This window comes from Delphinapterus leucas, chromosome 2, assembly GCF_059928025.1.
Source record: "Delphinapterus leucas isolate spDelLeu-1000000601 "Yukka" chromosome 2, BTC_Dleu_Yukka2, whole genome shotgun sequence".
Lineage (NCBI taxonomy): Eukaryota > Metazoa > Chordata > Mammalia > Artiodactyla > Monodontidae > Delphinapterus > Delphinapterus leucas.
The window spans coordinates 116,051,184-116,068,915 of NC_143130.1; the positions used below are offsets into that span (position 1 = coordinate 116,051,184).

General features: G+C 36.3%; 1 protein-coding gene across 1 annotated transcript in view; it reads left to right on the forward strand.

The window, feature by feature from the left end:
• AKAP6 (A-kinase anchoring protein 6) overlaps positions 1-17,732 on the forward strand; it is a 607,123-nt gene that overhangs the window by 533,013 nt on the left and 56,378 nt on the right. The window contains exon 14 of the mRNA XM_089907589.1: positions 12,075-12,290. Within this exon, the coding sequence (XP_089763715.1) occupies positions 12,075-12,290 (216 nt within the window). The remainder of the gene's footprint in view (positions 1-12,074; positions 12,291-17,732) is intronic.

The following is a 17,732-nucleotide window of genomic DNA, read 5'->3' on the forward strand; positions in this document are numbered from 1 at the left end:
TCTTTTTCTAGGTCAAAGGTCAGGCTAATTAGGCCTGGAGGTAAAGGTGACACCTCACTTATCTGCTGCCTAGGTGAACAGAGGGTAGATGATTTTTCTTAAAAATGAAAGTGTTTGCTGAAACTATTTTGATTTTAAATGGTTAAAATAAATCATTTAGTGTTAGAATCTAGACTTATACTGTCATGTACAATTTAAAAAGTATTTTGGGACACATCCCAGACCTTCTTCAAGGAGCTGATAGAGATGTGCTTGGTGAATCAATTCAGGGGCCTTTACTGCTATTTTTAAAATCCAGCTTTTACATTAAATAAACCAGTTTGTTATTTTGCAAGAAGTTATAATCTACTTAGAACTGTCATTCTCTGTTTCTGACTTGCAGTTAGGTGGTATTTCCAAAATGTCAGACCTAGATTCTGCTTCTACCGTCACCATAATACAGTGTGACAGCCAAGATATTATATCAGTACCTTTTCCATAATTAGCAATAAGGATCCTGCCAAGGGTTAACTAGAAAAGTTTCATAAATGTTTTTCTACAAATGGTCCTGAAGGCAGTATTACGCTTTTAAAATCTGCTAATGTAGCAAAGACTCATGACAACCAGGAGACAAATCTATGAGCAAAACTGTTCGGAGAGAATAGTTTTGTACTGTATGATGTATGGTATGTAAATGAGCTTATTAGGACTCTCATCTATTTTATTATTGGTGACCAATTTGATAGAGGCATTTAAAAAACAATATTTCTGCCTGACTCCTAGAAATGAAGAAGATACATTGATATAATTGAGAGCAAATGATTGCATGTCGTGCCATTTAATCATGTCATTTTTCAATTGCTAGTTTTTGCACTTCACTGCATGCTTATAGAATATTTAGCTCCAATATAGATTAAGTCCCAGAGTTTGCAACTGAGCTGAGTTCCTATATTGGCTGACATCTTTTAAGTTTGGAATCAGGTAAAATATGAAGATGTCTTTTGTCCATATTTTCTTTAAAATATGCAAGTTGTCATTCATACCTCACTTGAGGTGTTTTAATTTTTTTGGCTGTTTTGAATTACTCCTTTACAGTTCCAGATTGGAAATTCTTTTTCCTTTCATATTTTTTTAAGTTTTATTTTTATTTTATTTATTTATTTATCGGCCATGCCGCGTGGCTCGTGGGGTCTTAGTTCTCCGACCGGAGATTGAACTGCGCCCTCAGCAGTGGACGCATGGAGTCCTAAGCACTGGACCACCAGGGAATTCCCTAAAGTTCTTTTTTTTTTTTTTTTTTTTTTTTTTGCGGTACGCGGGCCTCTCACTGTTGTGGCCTCTCCCGTTGCGGAGCACAGGCTCCGGACGCGCAGGCTCAGCGGCCATGGCTCACGGGCCCAGCCGCTCTGCGGCATGTGGGATCCTCCCGGACCGGGGCACGAACCCGTGTCCCCTGCATCAGCAGGCGGACTCTCAACCACTGTGCCACCAGAGAAGCCCTAAAGTTCATTTTTAATAGAATCATTTTTCTGATATTCACTTCCATTTTGGTTTGGAGCTAGATTTATTTCTTTTTTTCTTTTTCTTTTTTTTGACTAGATTTATTTCTGACATCATGTCTGTTAAATTCATGTTTGCCAAAAGAGCCAAAGCTGCCTGCTCAGCCCATTCCTTATCTGTGATGGCCACCATCTCCTCTACCAGAACAAGATGGCTCACACAAGTCAATACACAACAGGTTGCTCACCATTCTTTTCAGTGGGGTTTTCAGGATAATATAGATATGGGTGTGCATATTTAGAAAAAGGGTATCTTGCTTTAATACTTCCAATTTCTTTTCCCTGTTTCCTTTTTTTTCTCTTCCTATCAAAACTGTTAATCTTGCTAGGTCAGTTTATTTTTTTTAATTTATTTTTATTTTTTCTTATTTGTAACATACACTGTACACTAGGTATAGTTAAGTTAAGCACATAATTGGCTCCAGAATGGAGATGTCAGGACCAAATCTGCTGACCCCTTGCTGGAAACTTTGATAATCATTTGCCCTAATGAATGTTTCTTACTTTTGTTAAATCTCTTTATTATTTATATGATTTACATCTTTCTCAGAAAAGAGATTATCTCCCACTGTCTGCTAGAATATGAGGTCCTTGAGGGCAGAAAGTTTTGTCTGTTTTGTTCACTGATGTATCTCAAACACTGAGAACAGTGCCCATTATAAAGGTGTTTAATAAATATTTGTTCAATTAATTAATTAGCATTTTTTCCACCTCTGCTATCATTAACTACCCTGGGCTTAAGAATTGCATGGGTTATAAATTCTTATCATATTTGCAGACTTAGGAGTGGGTATAAGATAGACCCCTGACAGGTATATGGAAGAAGTTGTTGGCTCTCTGATCAACAGTAACTTTATGGCTGTGGTCACTTCTGGTTAGAACTCAGGGGCAGAGATGGTTTGAAAATGTCGAAATTTTCGAAGCTTCTTCAGCTCTCTTATGAAAGGCAGTGTAGCATAGTGTTTTCATGAACTGGCTCTGCGTTCAGGTGGCATGGGTTAAAATCCTTTGCTCCTTATTTGCTGTTACTTAACCTCTCTGTGTCTCCGTTATCTCATTTGTAAAATAGGTAGATGACAGCAATGTATGTCTCAGAGTGCTGTTGTGAGGATTAAATGAGTCCATACATATAAAGTACCTAAAAAATGCATAGCACACAGAAATACACAAAAAACATTTGCCATTAGTGTAGGAGATTAGTGAAAAATAACTAAGAAGATACTACTAAGAAAAGAGCTCTAGCAATTTATGGCTCAGTGATTGTTGGTTATTATTTTGCATTCAAGTAAATCTTGATTATTTGAAGCAAACACAGCATTATTTTTATTGTGTTTTGGTTCAGATCCATATAGTCAACTCAGAATCATCTTTGGTAAAGTATATGAAGTCTATCTGACATGTCAGGTCTCTCATTCTTGTACAGATACTAACACAATAGATTACAATTTCATAAGATGTATCTAAATATATATGAAACTCATCACTGCAATAATTACACTTAACTAACATTCTTCAACTCCCACATTTTCTTCAACTCCTTTTCCAGGCATGCTCTTATATATATACTTTTCTGTTATGTTTTATGATGTCTCTAGAAGTTAAGACAGCTATATTAAAAAAGGAACTGTATTTTTTTTATCATATAGCAGAATGTTTTATCTGTTGACTGAGATTTATAGGTCTGTAGTTGTAACTGTATCCCAGGAAATTTTATAGCCATTACTTTTAAAAAATAAATACAAGTTCTACATTTGCATTTGTAAGTGTATTGATCAGTGTATTGATCCATGGTTGCAGAACCATGGTGACAGACTGGATGGTATTGGTAATATCGAGTCTGTTGTCATAACACACTCTAAAGGAATGGAAAATTATCTGATTATATCATCAGCTTTGTGGTTGACAATATATACCTGCCCTTAACTGAGAGATTTTAAAAAATAACAACTTTATTGAGATATAATTCATATACCATAACATCTAATTTCAAAATGTTTTTACTGCCCTGAAAAGAAACCGTTTACCTCTCAGCAGTCACTCCCTATATCCCCCGACTGCAGCCCCTGGCACCTACTAATATACTTTCTGTTTCTAGGCACTTGCCTATTCTGGCCACTTCATATAAATGAACTCATACAACACGTGGCCTTTTGTGTCCAGCTTATTTCACTTAGCATAATGTTTTCATCCATGCTGTGGTATGTATCAGTACTTCATTCCTTTTTATTGCCAAAAAATATCCCATTGTATGGATATACTGGTTTTTTTAAATCTATTTATCTATCAATGGATGTTTGGGTCATTTGCACCTTTTGGCTATCATGAATCATGGGGTTATGAATTTGTCTACAGGTTTTTGTGTGGTCATATGTTCTCAGTTCTTTTGGGTATATACCTAGGAGAGAAACTCCTGGACCATATGGTAATTCTGTTTAACTTTTTGAGGAAATGTACTGTTTTCCAAAGTGAGTACGTCATTTTGAAATCCCACCAGCAACAGATGAGGGTTCCAGTTTCTCTGTCTCCTCACCAACATATATTGATGTTTTCTGGTATGTTTATTTATGTTTTATTTCCAGCCTCACACCACTGCCACCCCCCAAGACACAGGCAAATTTGCATATAAGTTCCATGAGAGCAGCAATCTTGTTGCCCACCGTTATATCCCTACCAGTGAGAACGGTGCCTGGAATATAGGAGGCACTCAAGTACATTTAGATGGATAGATGGATAATTGAATTATTATTAACATCACATTCCACTTGAAATTCCATGCTTTTTAAAATGTTGCAAAAGTTATGGTTTCTTGGGCATTCCCTGGTGGTCCAGTTGTTAGGACCATGCGCTTTCACTGCCGAGGGCATGAGTTTGATCCCGCAAGCCGAGTGGCGCGGCCAAAAAAAAAAAAAAAAATCTGTAGTTTCTTGACCTTTTCTTATGTGAATCCCCCAGCTATAATGCCTGTCCTTCTTCCCCTCCACTTTTTCGAACTTCAGCAACTTTCATGGCCTAGTTCTAGTCCTATGGATCTTTATCTACTCCAGCTGGTAATGATCTTTCTCATCTCCAAAGTCAATGCCCATAATTTAGCATGTATATCAATTGCACATTACTTTTGGGTCACAGCCTCACTAGTCATGTGGCACATTCACCTCACTTACCTCATTTAAAACCTACAGGGCTTCCCTGGTGGCGCAGTGGTTGAGAATGTGCCTGCTGATGCTGGGGACACGGGATCGTGCCCCGGTCCGGGAGGATCCCACGTGCCGCGGAGCGGCTAGGCCCGTGAGCCATGGCCGCTGGGCCTGCGCGTCCGGAGCGTGTGCTCCACAATGGGAGAGGCCACAACAGTGAGAGGCCCGCGTACCGAAAAAAAAAAAAGAAACCTACCACAACCTGATGGGTTAAGTCTTATCAAAAACCTTTGCCTTGCATTGATAGCTCTCATTTTGAGTAGCCAGAGGCTTCTCTTCACAGCCAGATTACAAGCCCTTAAGATCAGGTACCACATCACATCATATGCCTCTTATCCACCAATGCCATTCCTGTAATGAAAATTATGGTGTTTGGCACATAATTGATACCCAATAAATGTTTATTGCTATAAGAAATATCATTCGTGTGATCTTTGCCAACCTTGCCCCCAAATTATGATTCTGAACCAACCAGTCAAAAGCATCTTCTGGAGAATCATAGAGGTACCAGTATAGCCTTTCATTTTTCCCACCTGCTATACATTCTTCTCAGACCATGGCTGTAGGCAGTAGCATTACCTGATGCCTTGTACCTTCCAAACAGTCATCAAGGTTTGATTACTATGTAAACTCTATGAGAGCAAAGCTTCTATCTAATTTAGCACAATGCCAAATATGTTAGAGTCATTAATTAGTAAATGACTTACTTGATAAAAATAACCAAAAGGAGTAAAATCGCCAAATACAGTACTCAAACAATCAGCATTCTTTTTTTAATTTAATTTTATTTTTATATACAGCAGGTTCTTATTAATTATCTATTTTATACATATCAGGGTATATATGTCAATCCCAATTTCCCATTTCATCCCACCACCACCCCCCCCTCCACTTTCCCCCCTTGGTGTCCATACGTTTGTTCTCTACATCTGTGTCTCTATTTCTGCCCTGCAAGTCGGTTCATCTGTACCATTTTTCTAGGTTCCACACATATGCATTAATATACGATATTTGTTTTTCTCTTGCTGACTTACTTCACTCTGTATGACAGTCTCTAGATCCATTCACGTCTCTACAAATGACTCAATTTCGTTCCTTTTTATGGCTGAGTAATATTCCATTGTATATATGTACCACATCTTCTTTATCCATTCATCTGTCGATGGGCATTTAGGTTGCTTCCATGACCTGGCTATTGTAAATAGTGCTGCAATGAACATTGGGGAGCATGCGTCGTTTTGAAGTATGGTTTTCTCTGGGTGTATGCCCAGTAGTGGGATTGCTGGATCATATGGTAATTCTATTTTTAGTTTTTTAAGGAATTCCCATACTGTTCTCCATAGTGGCTGTATCAATTTACATTCCCACCAACAGTGCAAGAGGGTTACCTTTTCTCCACACCCTCTCCAGCATTTGTTGTTTGTAGATTTTCTGATGATGGCCGTTATGACTGGTGTGAGGTGATACTCCATTGTAGTTTTGATTTGCATTTCTCTAATAATTAGTGATGGTGAGCATCTTTTCATGTATTTGTTGGCCATCTGTATGTCTTCTTTGGAGAAATGTCTATTTAGGTCTTCTGCCCATTTTTTGATTGGGTTGTTTGTTTTTTTTGATATTGAGCTGCATGAGCTCAGTATTCTTAATTATATTAAAATTCTGGAGATCATCAAGCAAATACTAATAATATAAAGTTATCACTGGCTGAAAAGATCTATTCATTGATTGATTCATTAATTTTTTTAGCCATTCAATAGCAATTAAAAAATAATTGGGGGTGGGAGGAATTGGGAGATTGGGATTGACACATGTACACTATTGATACTATGTATAAAATAGATAACTAATGAGAACATACTGTACAGCACAGGGAACTCTACTTAATGCACTGTGGTGACCTAAATGGGAAGGAAATCCAAGAAAGAGGGGATATATGTATACGTATAGCTGATTCATTTTGCTGTATAGTAGAAACTAACATAACATTGTAAAGCAACTGTATTCCAATAAAAATTAATTAAAAAAATAATTGATCACTAATGGGTGTGGTCTTTAGGCTCTTGGCGACAAGTGTGACTCCAGAATCAGAACTTACACCTTCTATTTTTATACTTCTAAAAAACTACTAAACTAGATTAATTTTCTTACCTGAAAAACTAAGTTCCTCTGTTTTCTGTAGAGCAATGTTCTCAAACTTTAACATGCATTGTAATCACCTGTAGGGCTGGTTAAACCATGCCTCATTGGGGCCACCCCAGAGCTGCTGATTCACAAGATATGGAGTGGCACCAGGGAATTCTTGTTTCTAACAAGTTTCCAGATGATACTAATACCGCTTGGCCCAGGGAACACACTGAGAAATTTTGCTCTAGAAAATTTGGTCACAGGTAGAAGACTAAGAGAAGACAATTGCTCACCTCATGTAATTAGAATGGTAAAATACAGAAAATGCAAAAAAGAAGAAAAGCACCTGAAAAAGTGTAGAAAACCCTTGCAACAAAGAGATAGAGCTGTCTGCTTTTGTATGATCCTATTTAAACTAGAAGAATGTGCCTATCTTTTCACTTCTCTCTTTTCTCTCTGTATATTTCCTCACGCCAACTACGTTGAAGGCAGGTACATATCATATACATATACAGATTGACGTTTCTTTGTTGTGCTTGCCACATAGAAGGCATATTCAATAGATAGTGTTTAAACAATTGATTCATCTAGAAGGTAAAGTCATGTTTGACTTTATAAATGGAATTGCTTCATAAATAATTTTTTAATTTGACGCATTACCTAAAGTCCCACCACTTTGTTTCTGTTGACCTACCTAATGATGTTACATTAACTGCTAAATAAAATTATGTAAGAGATATGGAGACAAATTTCTTTGGAGTTTCTCAGCTAGATTTAATTGTTTTCTCTCTGCATTTACCATATACTTGGTTTTGGTATTTTTTGAATTTCATTTTCCTCCTCATGTCTTTTTTCTCTATTTAGTTCTTACATTTTATTTATTGTGCATTTTGGTTCTTGGTCTAATTGTAGTTCTTTAATTGTAGGCTTATTTATATCCTTTTGTAATAGGAGATGACAGTATTATTTAATGTCAAGAATATGGGTATAGATTTGACTCTTGAACAACATGTGTTTGAACTGTACAGGTCCACTTATATTCGGATTTTTTTTCAACAGTAAATACTACTGTACTCTATGATGAGTGCGTTGGTTGAATTTGCAGATGTGGAACCCTGGATACAGAGGAACCCTGGGCTGGACATAAATTATAATCAGATTTTTGATTGTGCTGGGGATTGGTACCCCTAACCCCGGCATTGTTTAAGGGTCAACTGTACAAGTAAATATAATCATTCTATGCAATATGTGTGCATAAATACATAAATTTAATGTATAATGAAGAATAAATTACCAATATTGGAAGCCTTACGTTCAGTGGTGTTAAACTGAAGCCAGTGGCAGGAATGATGTTACATCACGTTTGGCTCCATAATATGAGTGGTTTCAGCAGTCAGAGAAGTTCATAAAGCAAGTCAGGAGAGGAGACAAGCCCTACTTAAACCAAAAACACCCCTTTGTATCACCACTGGTGAATTGAAAATCGGATTGATCGTTTATAAGTATAAAAATCTTCCGTCTGTTGGCAGCTCTCTTATAACATGTCCAAAAAGATATGTTTAAAGGGTTGGAGATTTGTAAAGGAAAAAACAAATTAGAAATTTTGATTTTCACTTTTATATACTTCTCAACTTTTATAGCAAATATGCTTTTTGAGTAACATGAGGAAGTTGGGTAGAAGTGTAAAATAACCAAATTAAATAGGTCATTAGAGACTTAAAAGTAGAACACCGACCTATATTCCAACAGTTGGATTCTGAAGTGATACTAAGACAATGACCTCCATACTAACAGAGATAGCTTTGTAGGAAAAAGTTCCTAAAGATTACCAAATAATAATGATACTAAATACATAACTGAGTACAAAAGTAATGATAATTAAATACATAACTAAATACAAAAGCATTTGGAATATCTTTCTCTTAGATATATTGATAATTAGTTCTCCTTCTTTCTTTTTACATTTTCTTTCCCACTTCTTTTCTTTCTACTTTTCTGGGAAGGCAATATGACTGTCCTTGGGAACCAACATGATCTCATTGGATATCAAGGACAATGAATGCTTCAAAACTGGCAAAAATGAAAAACCTTGTAAACTTTTCTGTTCCTTACTTCCTTTTCCATCTGCTTTACTCTCTCTTTTCTCCAACACACTGGGTACTCCCAGGGTCCCAGGCTACTTGCTACTGGACCTTCTGTCCTCATAACCACAGCCACCCAACTTGGACCATCTGGCTCACATTGTTTCCCTGAAGATTTCACGACTCCTCCGATAGCAACCTGCACAAACTTCTGTTAGCACCTACCTCTCTGTATTATTCTTGGTACTGTATAGTCCACCTCCAATAGACTCTCAGCTCCTTGAGAGAGGGAGCAGTAACTTGCTCCTTTTTGAAGCCTCCATGCCTGAAACAGTGCCTGGCAGATGCAAGGTGCAATACACATTTGAGGAGGTCTGGAAGGCAGGGATGAGTCTGTCTTATTTCTGTGCCTTACTTAGATTGCTTAGCTTGGGTTTCTGTTCTGTTCTCTGAAAATGTAAGCCAAAAATAGTTATAATAATCATTTTGTTCCTATGTAGTTATATTTAACATTTCTCTACGCATAGTGTACCATGGAAGTAATGTGAACTCTACTGATTCTAAGAAACATTACCAGCAAATGCACTGATTTTATTTAGTATGTGTTTGTGATTATAAATAAGCATGTACATTTTAATGGTTGTCATGGAAACACATTTATGTAAAAGAATGTTATCAGTTATATCACTTAGATGTAAAAAAGTACTGAAAAATATGTTGGCCATGTAAAATTCTCAGTGTTCCTCTCCTTTTAAAAGTAGTGTTATTTCCAAAGTGTGCATATAGAATAAATTAATCTAGAATGTGCACTAAGGTCTTTGAATATTTAAAACTTTTTAAACTGAAGAATTGTGGAGATCTGAAGATCAGATACTGAGTGTTTCCAGTGTCAACAGTTTTTAAAAACAGCTAACACAGTTTTAAAACCCATAGAATGTCATTAAGATGTGGGGTGGGGATCATCTGGATACTTAAATACTGGATACATTCTAGATACTCATAAAAAGTTATGGCCAATCACCTTTATGAAAATTTCCCCTAGCAACCTCACATGTCCTGTTTCAGAACTTTGAAAATGCCTGTGAGGTGAATGAAGCCCATTTGGGCTGCTTTGTGAATATCACCTAATGTGGCTATGCTAAGTCCACACATACCTTTAGTGTCATCCATGGCAAACTCTCATTTAGCTAAGAAACATAGGGACTTTTTGTTGGCTGGAGAAATGCAGGCATTATTTTAGTCAACTTAAAATGGAGTTTTGCAAGATCCAGTTTTGTGGCATGGAAACATCTCTTGATTTTTCTAGCCCTTTATTTTTAACAGTTTAATGACAAAACACAGACGAAAAACCAAAATCTTCAACATGTATGTACATTCATAGAACTCATCTGAATCAATCCCAGTTGGCTATATTATTATCTTGAAGTGTTTAATATTGAGCCAAAAAATGATAGATATTAAGTGGGCTTGATAGTTTGACTTGCTCAACAGTTGTTCTAGAGCAAGAGAGCAAATTATTGAAGGGAGTGTGTGTGCGTGTGTGTGTGTGTGAGAGAGAGAGAGAGAGAGAGAGAGAAATAGAGAGAAGGAGAGAGAGAGAGAATGCATGTGGGGAGGGTCAGTTAGCAGGATTGGGAGAGGTAATGGAAACAATGCCTATTGCTTTGGTAGACCCTCAAGTTTTATCTTTGAATGTGTAGGGGTTTCTCCTCATTCAGCATTGAACTAATGAATAGCATCAGTAAAGAAATTTGTCAGACCTGGTCGTTCTATCAGGAGTTATATAGGAAAATAGTAATGATCCCTAGGAAAATAAATAAGGGTAAGTTCAAGAAACATAACAAAAAATGCTGTACTGGTATAAACTGAATAATAAAATTCCTAGTCATATTTTGCTGTAAATAGAGGTATGGGAATTTGTCATTCACCTTATTTAAAATTCAAAAATATTAAAGGTACAGGGTTCTCTCATTACAGAAATAATAGAATTCCAGCTATTACTGAGTTAGGGTTGTTTAAATGGCTATAGCATGTATTATATCAGTAAGTGGAACATCTGTATGAGACGTCCACCTGCTGGTCTACTACCACTCTGCACATTTCAGTGAACTGCACTTAATCATTTTAAGACTTCTTCTAATGAAGACTTATCTAGATTAACATTTTAAGCACAAATACTTTTAGGCATTAAAACTCTAGCACTAAATGAAATTGCATTGTCTTGTGTATCCTTGTTGATTAATAAGCAATCTGTTAACTGTTAGTCCAATTGTGGCAGTAGAAGGAGATTAGTAATTCAGTGGTGTTTGTGGATATAATCATCGTTTCTCCCAAAGGCTTTGAATTAGAGTATCACTTACACACTGTCCGTAGGCAAAGAAGAGATATAATACTTTTAGACATGTGTACCCACTATTTTGCTTGAATCGTTCAGCTTAGGGTCACTGCAGCAACACAAATGCTTCGGGGGGCAAAATCTTACTTTGATGCATGCATATCCTTAAATAGTGTGAATGTCTATTAAAAGAAACACGCAACTAACAAATAATGCATTAATAATCCAGTATCCTAATTTCTGTTTTCAGAACATTATTGCTTTGTTAATCAAGTTTCGGAAGAGAAATGTTGCTTATCATTTTTTTCAAACAATAGCTGTTATATATCAATTTTTTTGCAATCTTATTTAACTTATTTCCAGCCTAGAAAAGTAAACTTTTGGCTCCAAAGAATCTAGGAGTAAATTTGGAAATACTCCATTTCCTTTTGGAGGACTTTTCTGTCTTTTGTGTTTCCTATGACCTTGAATCAAAGCATGTCAACCTGTTTGGCATAAATGCTTTATTTCATTAAGTTAATCACCTAGATATCAAGGTGGGACCCAACATTTTAGATGTAGAAATCAGTTTAAAAAAAAAAAAAAAAAGGAAAGAGGAATGAGATACAGCTAAATTCATTGGCATCAGTTGGGTGTCTGTAGAAGATCTCTAATCCAAAGGCAACTCCAGAGTCCTTCTTGTCCTATTGTTCGCAGCTGAGCGTATCACTACAATTTAAAATTATGGTGGAAGAGGGTGTTTTATGTTTTAGGGAAATGGGCCCTAGAAACACTAATGGATCGGTCCCTCTTTCTGTTGCAGTCCCTCTGTTGTGAAATAAAGCAGCGACGTCGTGGAGTGGCCTCCATCCTGCGATTATGCCAACATCTTCTGGATGACCGGGAGACCTGCAATCTGAACGCGGACCACCAGCCCATGCAGTTGATCATTGTAAATCTTGAAAGAAGGTGGGAAGCCATTGTCATGCAAGCCGTCCAGTGGCAAACACGGCTACAAAAGAAGATGGGAAAGGAACCTGTGAGTGATGATTTCTTTTTTAAAGCATAATGCTCTCTCATTTTTCTTAAAAAAAAAGAAATTCTTTCAGGGCTTGGAAAATGTGTTCATCTTACAAGTGGTTTTGCTAGCTAAATCTCTAACCGCTAAAAGAAACTGCTTTTATCATACAACAGAGATTCATTTGCCTACCGATAAGATGCATTTTAGTCTCATTGTCTTTTAAAAAATTCATATGGAGACTTTGCTTAACCTTACCAAACTAAGGTTTGGTAAACCTCACCAACAATATCATTAATCATACAATACCCCATGAAGATTTTGCTAGGAGGTGGTTTACCACTCTCGGAGCATATGGAGCAATGTGTATGCTTTACAGACAAGGCAACAAAGTATACAGTTTACCTTTTCTTTACATGATACGAATTAACACCATCCACGTGTAAAACAATCTCCATTGCTCCTGCTTAGAGCTCCTTCCAATACAGTTGCGTTGCTGAGAACTAGCAAGTTTCCTCTGAGAGTTTTAATGCAGTGCTCAAGGCAGAGGTCGGGACCCCTTTTAAGAATTTTCCAAATTGACTGTAAATGCAAGCTGTTGCTAGATGAAGGAAATATATATATATAACTAGAGTTGTTTTATTATAATGTAGAATACACACTTGTCCAGAAAACCTTAAGGGAGAGCATTTATTGATAAAAAGATTACATTCCCCAAATGACCTTGAAGTTAGTGTCTGTTAGTTGAAGGCCTAATTCTCATGTTTGACTTACATAAATGAAATACACACACACATACATACATACATACATACAATGGAAATTTTTTCTTGTGTATTTATATTATCAGTTCTATGTCTTTGGAAAGTTCAAGATTCAAAATTGTAAAATCAAGTATAATAATCCTGCCACTGAAAAACAGGCTTCTCCTATGAATTCTAATTTTAACAATACCTAAATATTTAGGTTATCTGATGTGTTTGGCATTGGGGACTGGGAACAGAAGGGACAATGAAGCAGTAAGCCTTCTCACTCTTTTTGCATCTGTAGTTATGTCGAGTCTAGGGGGTGATTTTATCCTCAATAGTTCACTTTAATTGTTTTGCGCTGAAGTCATTAAATTTCTTAAGACTTCCAAGTTATTACCAGTAATCAGATTCTATATAATTGGATGTCTTTTCTTGAAATGACCTATTTGTTGTGAAGCTATTTAGCTAGAGTGTTTTCTTTTCTTTTCTTTCTTTTTCTTTCTTTTCTTTCTTTCTTTCTTTCTTCCTTCCTTCTTTCCTTCCTTCCTTCCTTCCTTTCTTTCTTTCTCTCTTTCTTTCTTTCTTTTTCTCTGAGTGTTTGAAAGCATAGAAGAGGTTATTTTTTATTCTATAGTTTGAAACATCTAAGCATAGTAGTGGTGATAATAAAATTTACCCAAAAACCAACTGCACCTGGAGAACCTCTTAACATTTTGGAAGCATTCAAGCTTTGGAGGAAACAAAACTGGGTTTCTTTGGAGATTTATTTGAAATCGTATGATGAGGGATGCAGGACTGGATCTCTGCAGACTAGCTGTAGACATTTTTATCCTACTTCTGTGGTAAAGGGGTAAGCTTTAGCTTTGAAACCCTGGCTGCTTCTTAGAGGCTCAAGCTACTACAGAGAGGTAGATAAAAATTGCAGATGGACAAAACACCCCCTTTTCTTTAGGTTGGCTGCTGAATGTTAGGTTTTCTGGAATGATGAGGTAGCAAATAAGGTCCTCTGTGCTAAACAAGATTGAAAATCACTTGAGAAAGGGATAGAAGAGTATCGAGTGGCACTAATGCCAGCAATACAATGAACACCATGTACCTCATTACATTGGAGATATTTCTTGCTCTGATCTCTGTTGGTTGGGTAAAGAGTCCAAGTTGCTTTGATCAGCAAACAAGTATTTTACCAATGTGGGACACTGCCTTTGTAGAGACTCAGAAGCCTCTAAGTGGTCTGTTTGCTTTTTTATCCTATGTCCCCACCCCCATGCCATCCCCTTCTTGTGTACAGGGACTTTCACTGCTATATTTCCAGGGCCTGGGACATTCCTGCATATAGTAGATGTTTAATTGACATTTGCTAAATGAATGAATACAAGCTTTCAATTGATAAATTTTGTTTCATTCTGGCATTTGGTTTAGAGTTACTATTTCTATATTAATTCTCAGTGTTCATATCCTCACAAAATGGCTTTGAGTGTTATGTTCCTATGTGAATATTTCACCTTCGTGAGATCACCAAGGAGATACCTTTTAACCTTTATTCTTGCCTGGTAGGGTCAGTTTTTCCAAGTTTTAAAGTATGATATGAAGTCCCCCAGGGTACACTCTCTTTTCTTCAAATTATATCTGAAGGAAATTCTCTATGAGGTATTGAATAAAGTCATTCTGAAAGTGTGGGCTACGTTCTGGCACTTAGAATTAGAAGCTCTAATTCTATCTCCGTGTTGTAAAATTTCCTTAGTCACTTTGGAAATAGCCTGTATAAGAGATGTCACCTAATCGTCTATCCAGTGCTCCTCATTTTTCATGTTACATCTGTTTGTGTGATGATTTAATTACTGTTGGTCTTCTCCACTAGTCTGAAGAAGGCAGCCACACGCCAGTTTCTGCTCACCTTTACATTCCTAAAAGCCCTACATAGTATGCAGGACTTAACAGGTACTCCATAGTATTTGTTAAATAAGTGAATTTTCTCTAAGTGATGCTCTATAGTAATCAGTGTTAGAGATTTAAAGGTAAACAAAATATCCTCCTTCTCCTCAAAAAGTATAGTTAATACAAATATGCAAATAACTATGATGCTAGGTCTATTGAGGTAATTATGCGCTTCAAGCTTACAGTTAATACTGACAAAAATATGGAAACTCTTTCCATAGTGTTCAGGAGAATTCAGATAAATGTACAAATGTCAATTAAGCAAGCTTCTCTATTTCTCCTTACTAGGTAAATAATGAATCTCTCTCTCTCTTTTTTAACTGGAAGAAAGCAAGAGATCTTATATTAAATTCTGGAAGTTAAAACAGACAAAACCCAAAAGCATCTTTCTCCCTTATCATCAAGATTTGAAATTGCATAATTATTTGACACTACACCTTGTTCTTTCTACATTCAAGCTCTTTTCCCAGACTTATTTGGTTTATTTCTGTGTTACCTGTAAAAAATGATCTCTGTCTATACTTTTTACTCTTTAATTCTAATTTTCATTTGAATCATATGTTATTATTTCTAGTCTCCTGCCTTCTTTCTATGATTCAGGCTCCACACTTTGGCTAGCAATACCATGTGCCTGAGTTACCTTAGATCGTCCCACTTGCCAAAATAGCGTTCTGAATTTGTGATGTGTTAGTTATAGAGAATCAGGACTTTTTTCTGTTAAAAGTTTGAATCTCATTTCCCACAATATATGAGACAACCATGGAAACACCAAGAATCCATACCAATAATTTATACATCTACTCATATTAATCATTAGCAAAGAGAAGATAACTTATTGATGAAGGCCATAGGCCTTCTTCCTCTAAAAATGCATGGGCAGACTTCCACTTCCAGCCAGGATTGAGTAAAGGACCAGGACCCTTCTACCTGAAACACTTTAAAAGCTGGGAAAAAAATCACAGTTTTAAGACCTTGGATACCAGGCAATGAAGAGATGTGAAATGATTGAAGTGATACTATGATTACTCAAATTTCTGCCTAGACAGAGTTTTCAGGTCACGGTGTGCAAAGGGGAAATCCATGCAGAGCCTAGCATTATCCCTGGGTTGAGAGGACAGGTCTGGGAGTCTGAGGAGGACAAGGCAGCTAAAGTTGCTACAAGGCATAGTACCAGAGAGGAGAGAGCTGCACAGAGAGATGACTCTAGAGCTATGCAGAGGGATCCTTTTAAATCTTCAGCAGAAGAAACCACCTGAAAAAATTATAGGGAACAATCCTTGGAGCTGACACACAGCTGGGAATAGTTCCTTTTCCCATCAGTCACAGTAGAACCCTTATTATTCACAGGGCATGTGACACAGTTTCAAGAACAGTTTTACCTTAGTAATGGGGCAAAATTAGATTAAATGCTACTCTAGTCTTGCCCAAAAAGCTTAAAAGGAAGACCTGAAAGGATCAAACTCTTTCAAAGTTATTTAACTATATCCCAGTTACAAAACTCAAGAATGCTTATAAGCATCTAAGTATCCAGCATCCAGCAAGGTAAAATTTATAGTGTCTGGCATCCAGTCCAAAGCTTCCAGTGTACAAAGAAGAAGTATAATATCTTTGAAAATGAGGAGAAAATTCAATTAATAGAAACAAATCCAGAAGTGACATATTATAGATTTAATAGACAAGAACGTTAAAAGTTATTTTTTTTGCATTCCATACATTCAAGAAACTAGAAAATATATTGAGCTTATTTAGTAGAGACATTGAAGATATCTGTTTAAAATCAAACTTCTACAGATGAAAACTATAATAACTGAGATAAAAAATACCCTGGCTGGTATTAACAACCAAGTAGACAGTGTGGAAGCAACAATTCATAAACCTGTAAACATAGCGATAGAAACTGTCAAAAATGAAACAAAGAGGAAAAAAAAGACAAAAACAAAAGCATAGCATTAGTGAGCTGTGAGATAACTTCAAGCAGCCTAATGTATATGTAATTGGAATCCCTGAAAAAAGGGCAGAGGGAGAAACAATTTTTGAAGAAATAATGGCCCCAATTTTCCAAATTTGATGAAAACTATAAACCCACAGATCCAGAATGTCAACAAACCTTAAGCACAAGAAACATGAAAAAAACTACACCAAGGGGTATTCTGTTCAAATTGATTAAAACCAGTGATAAGAGTATCTTCAAAGTATCTAGAGGAAAAAGGTACATTATATACAGAAGAATAAGAAGAGTTATAGCATACTTTTTTCAGAAATAATACAAGTCAGAAGATAGTGGAACAACATCTTTAAAGTATTGGAAGAAAACAACCCAGAATTCTATACACAGAGAAAATACTATTCAAAAAGGAAAACAAAAACAAATGGTTTTCAGATATCACAACTTTCAAAAAAATCAGCAGCAGCAGAACTGCAAGAAATGTTAAGGGAAACCCTTACAGGAAAAAAGAAAATGGTATTAGTGGAAGCCTGAGTCTGCACAGAGAAATGAAAAGCACTAGAAATACTTACTGTGTGGGTTAATATGAAATGTCTTTTTTCATCTTATTTAAATCTCTTTAAATGATAATAGGTTATTTAAAGCAAGATAATAACAATGTATTATGGGATTTATAACATATGTAGAAGTAGAACATATGACAAAAATATCACAAAGGCCAGGAAATGGAACTATACAATTGTATGGTTCGTATATTAAGTATAGTATCACTTAAAATTATATAGTATCACTTAAAGATGGATAAGTGGTATAGAATGGTATAGAATCACTTAA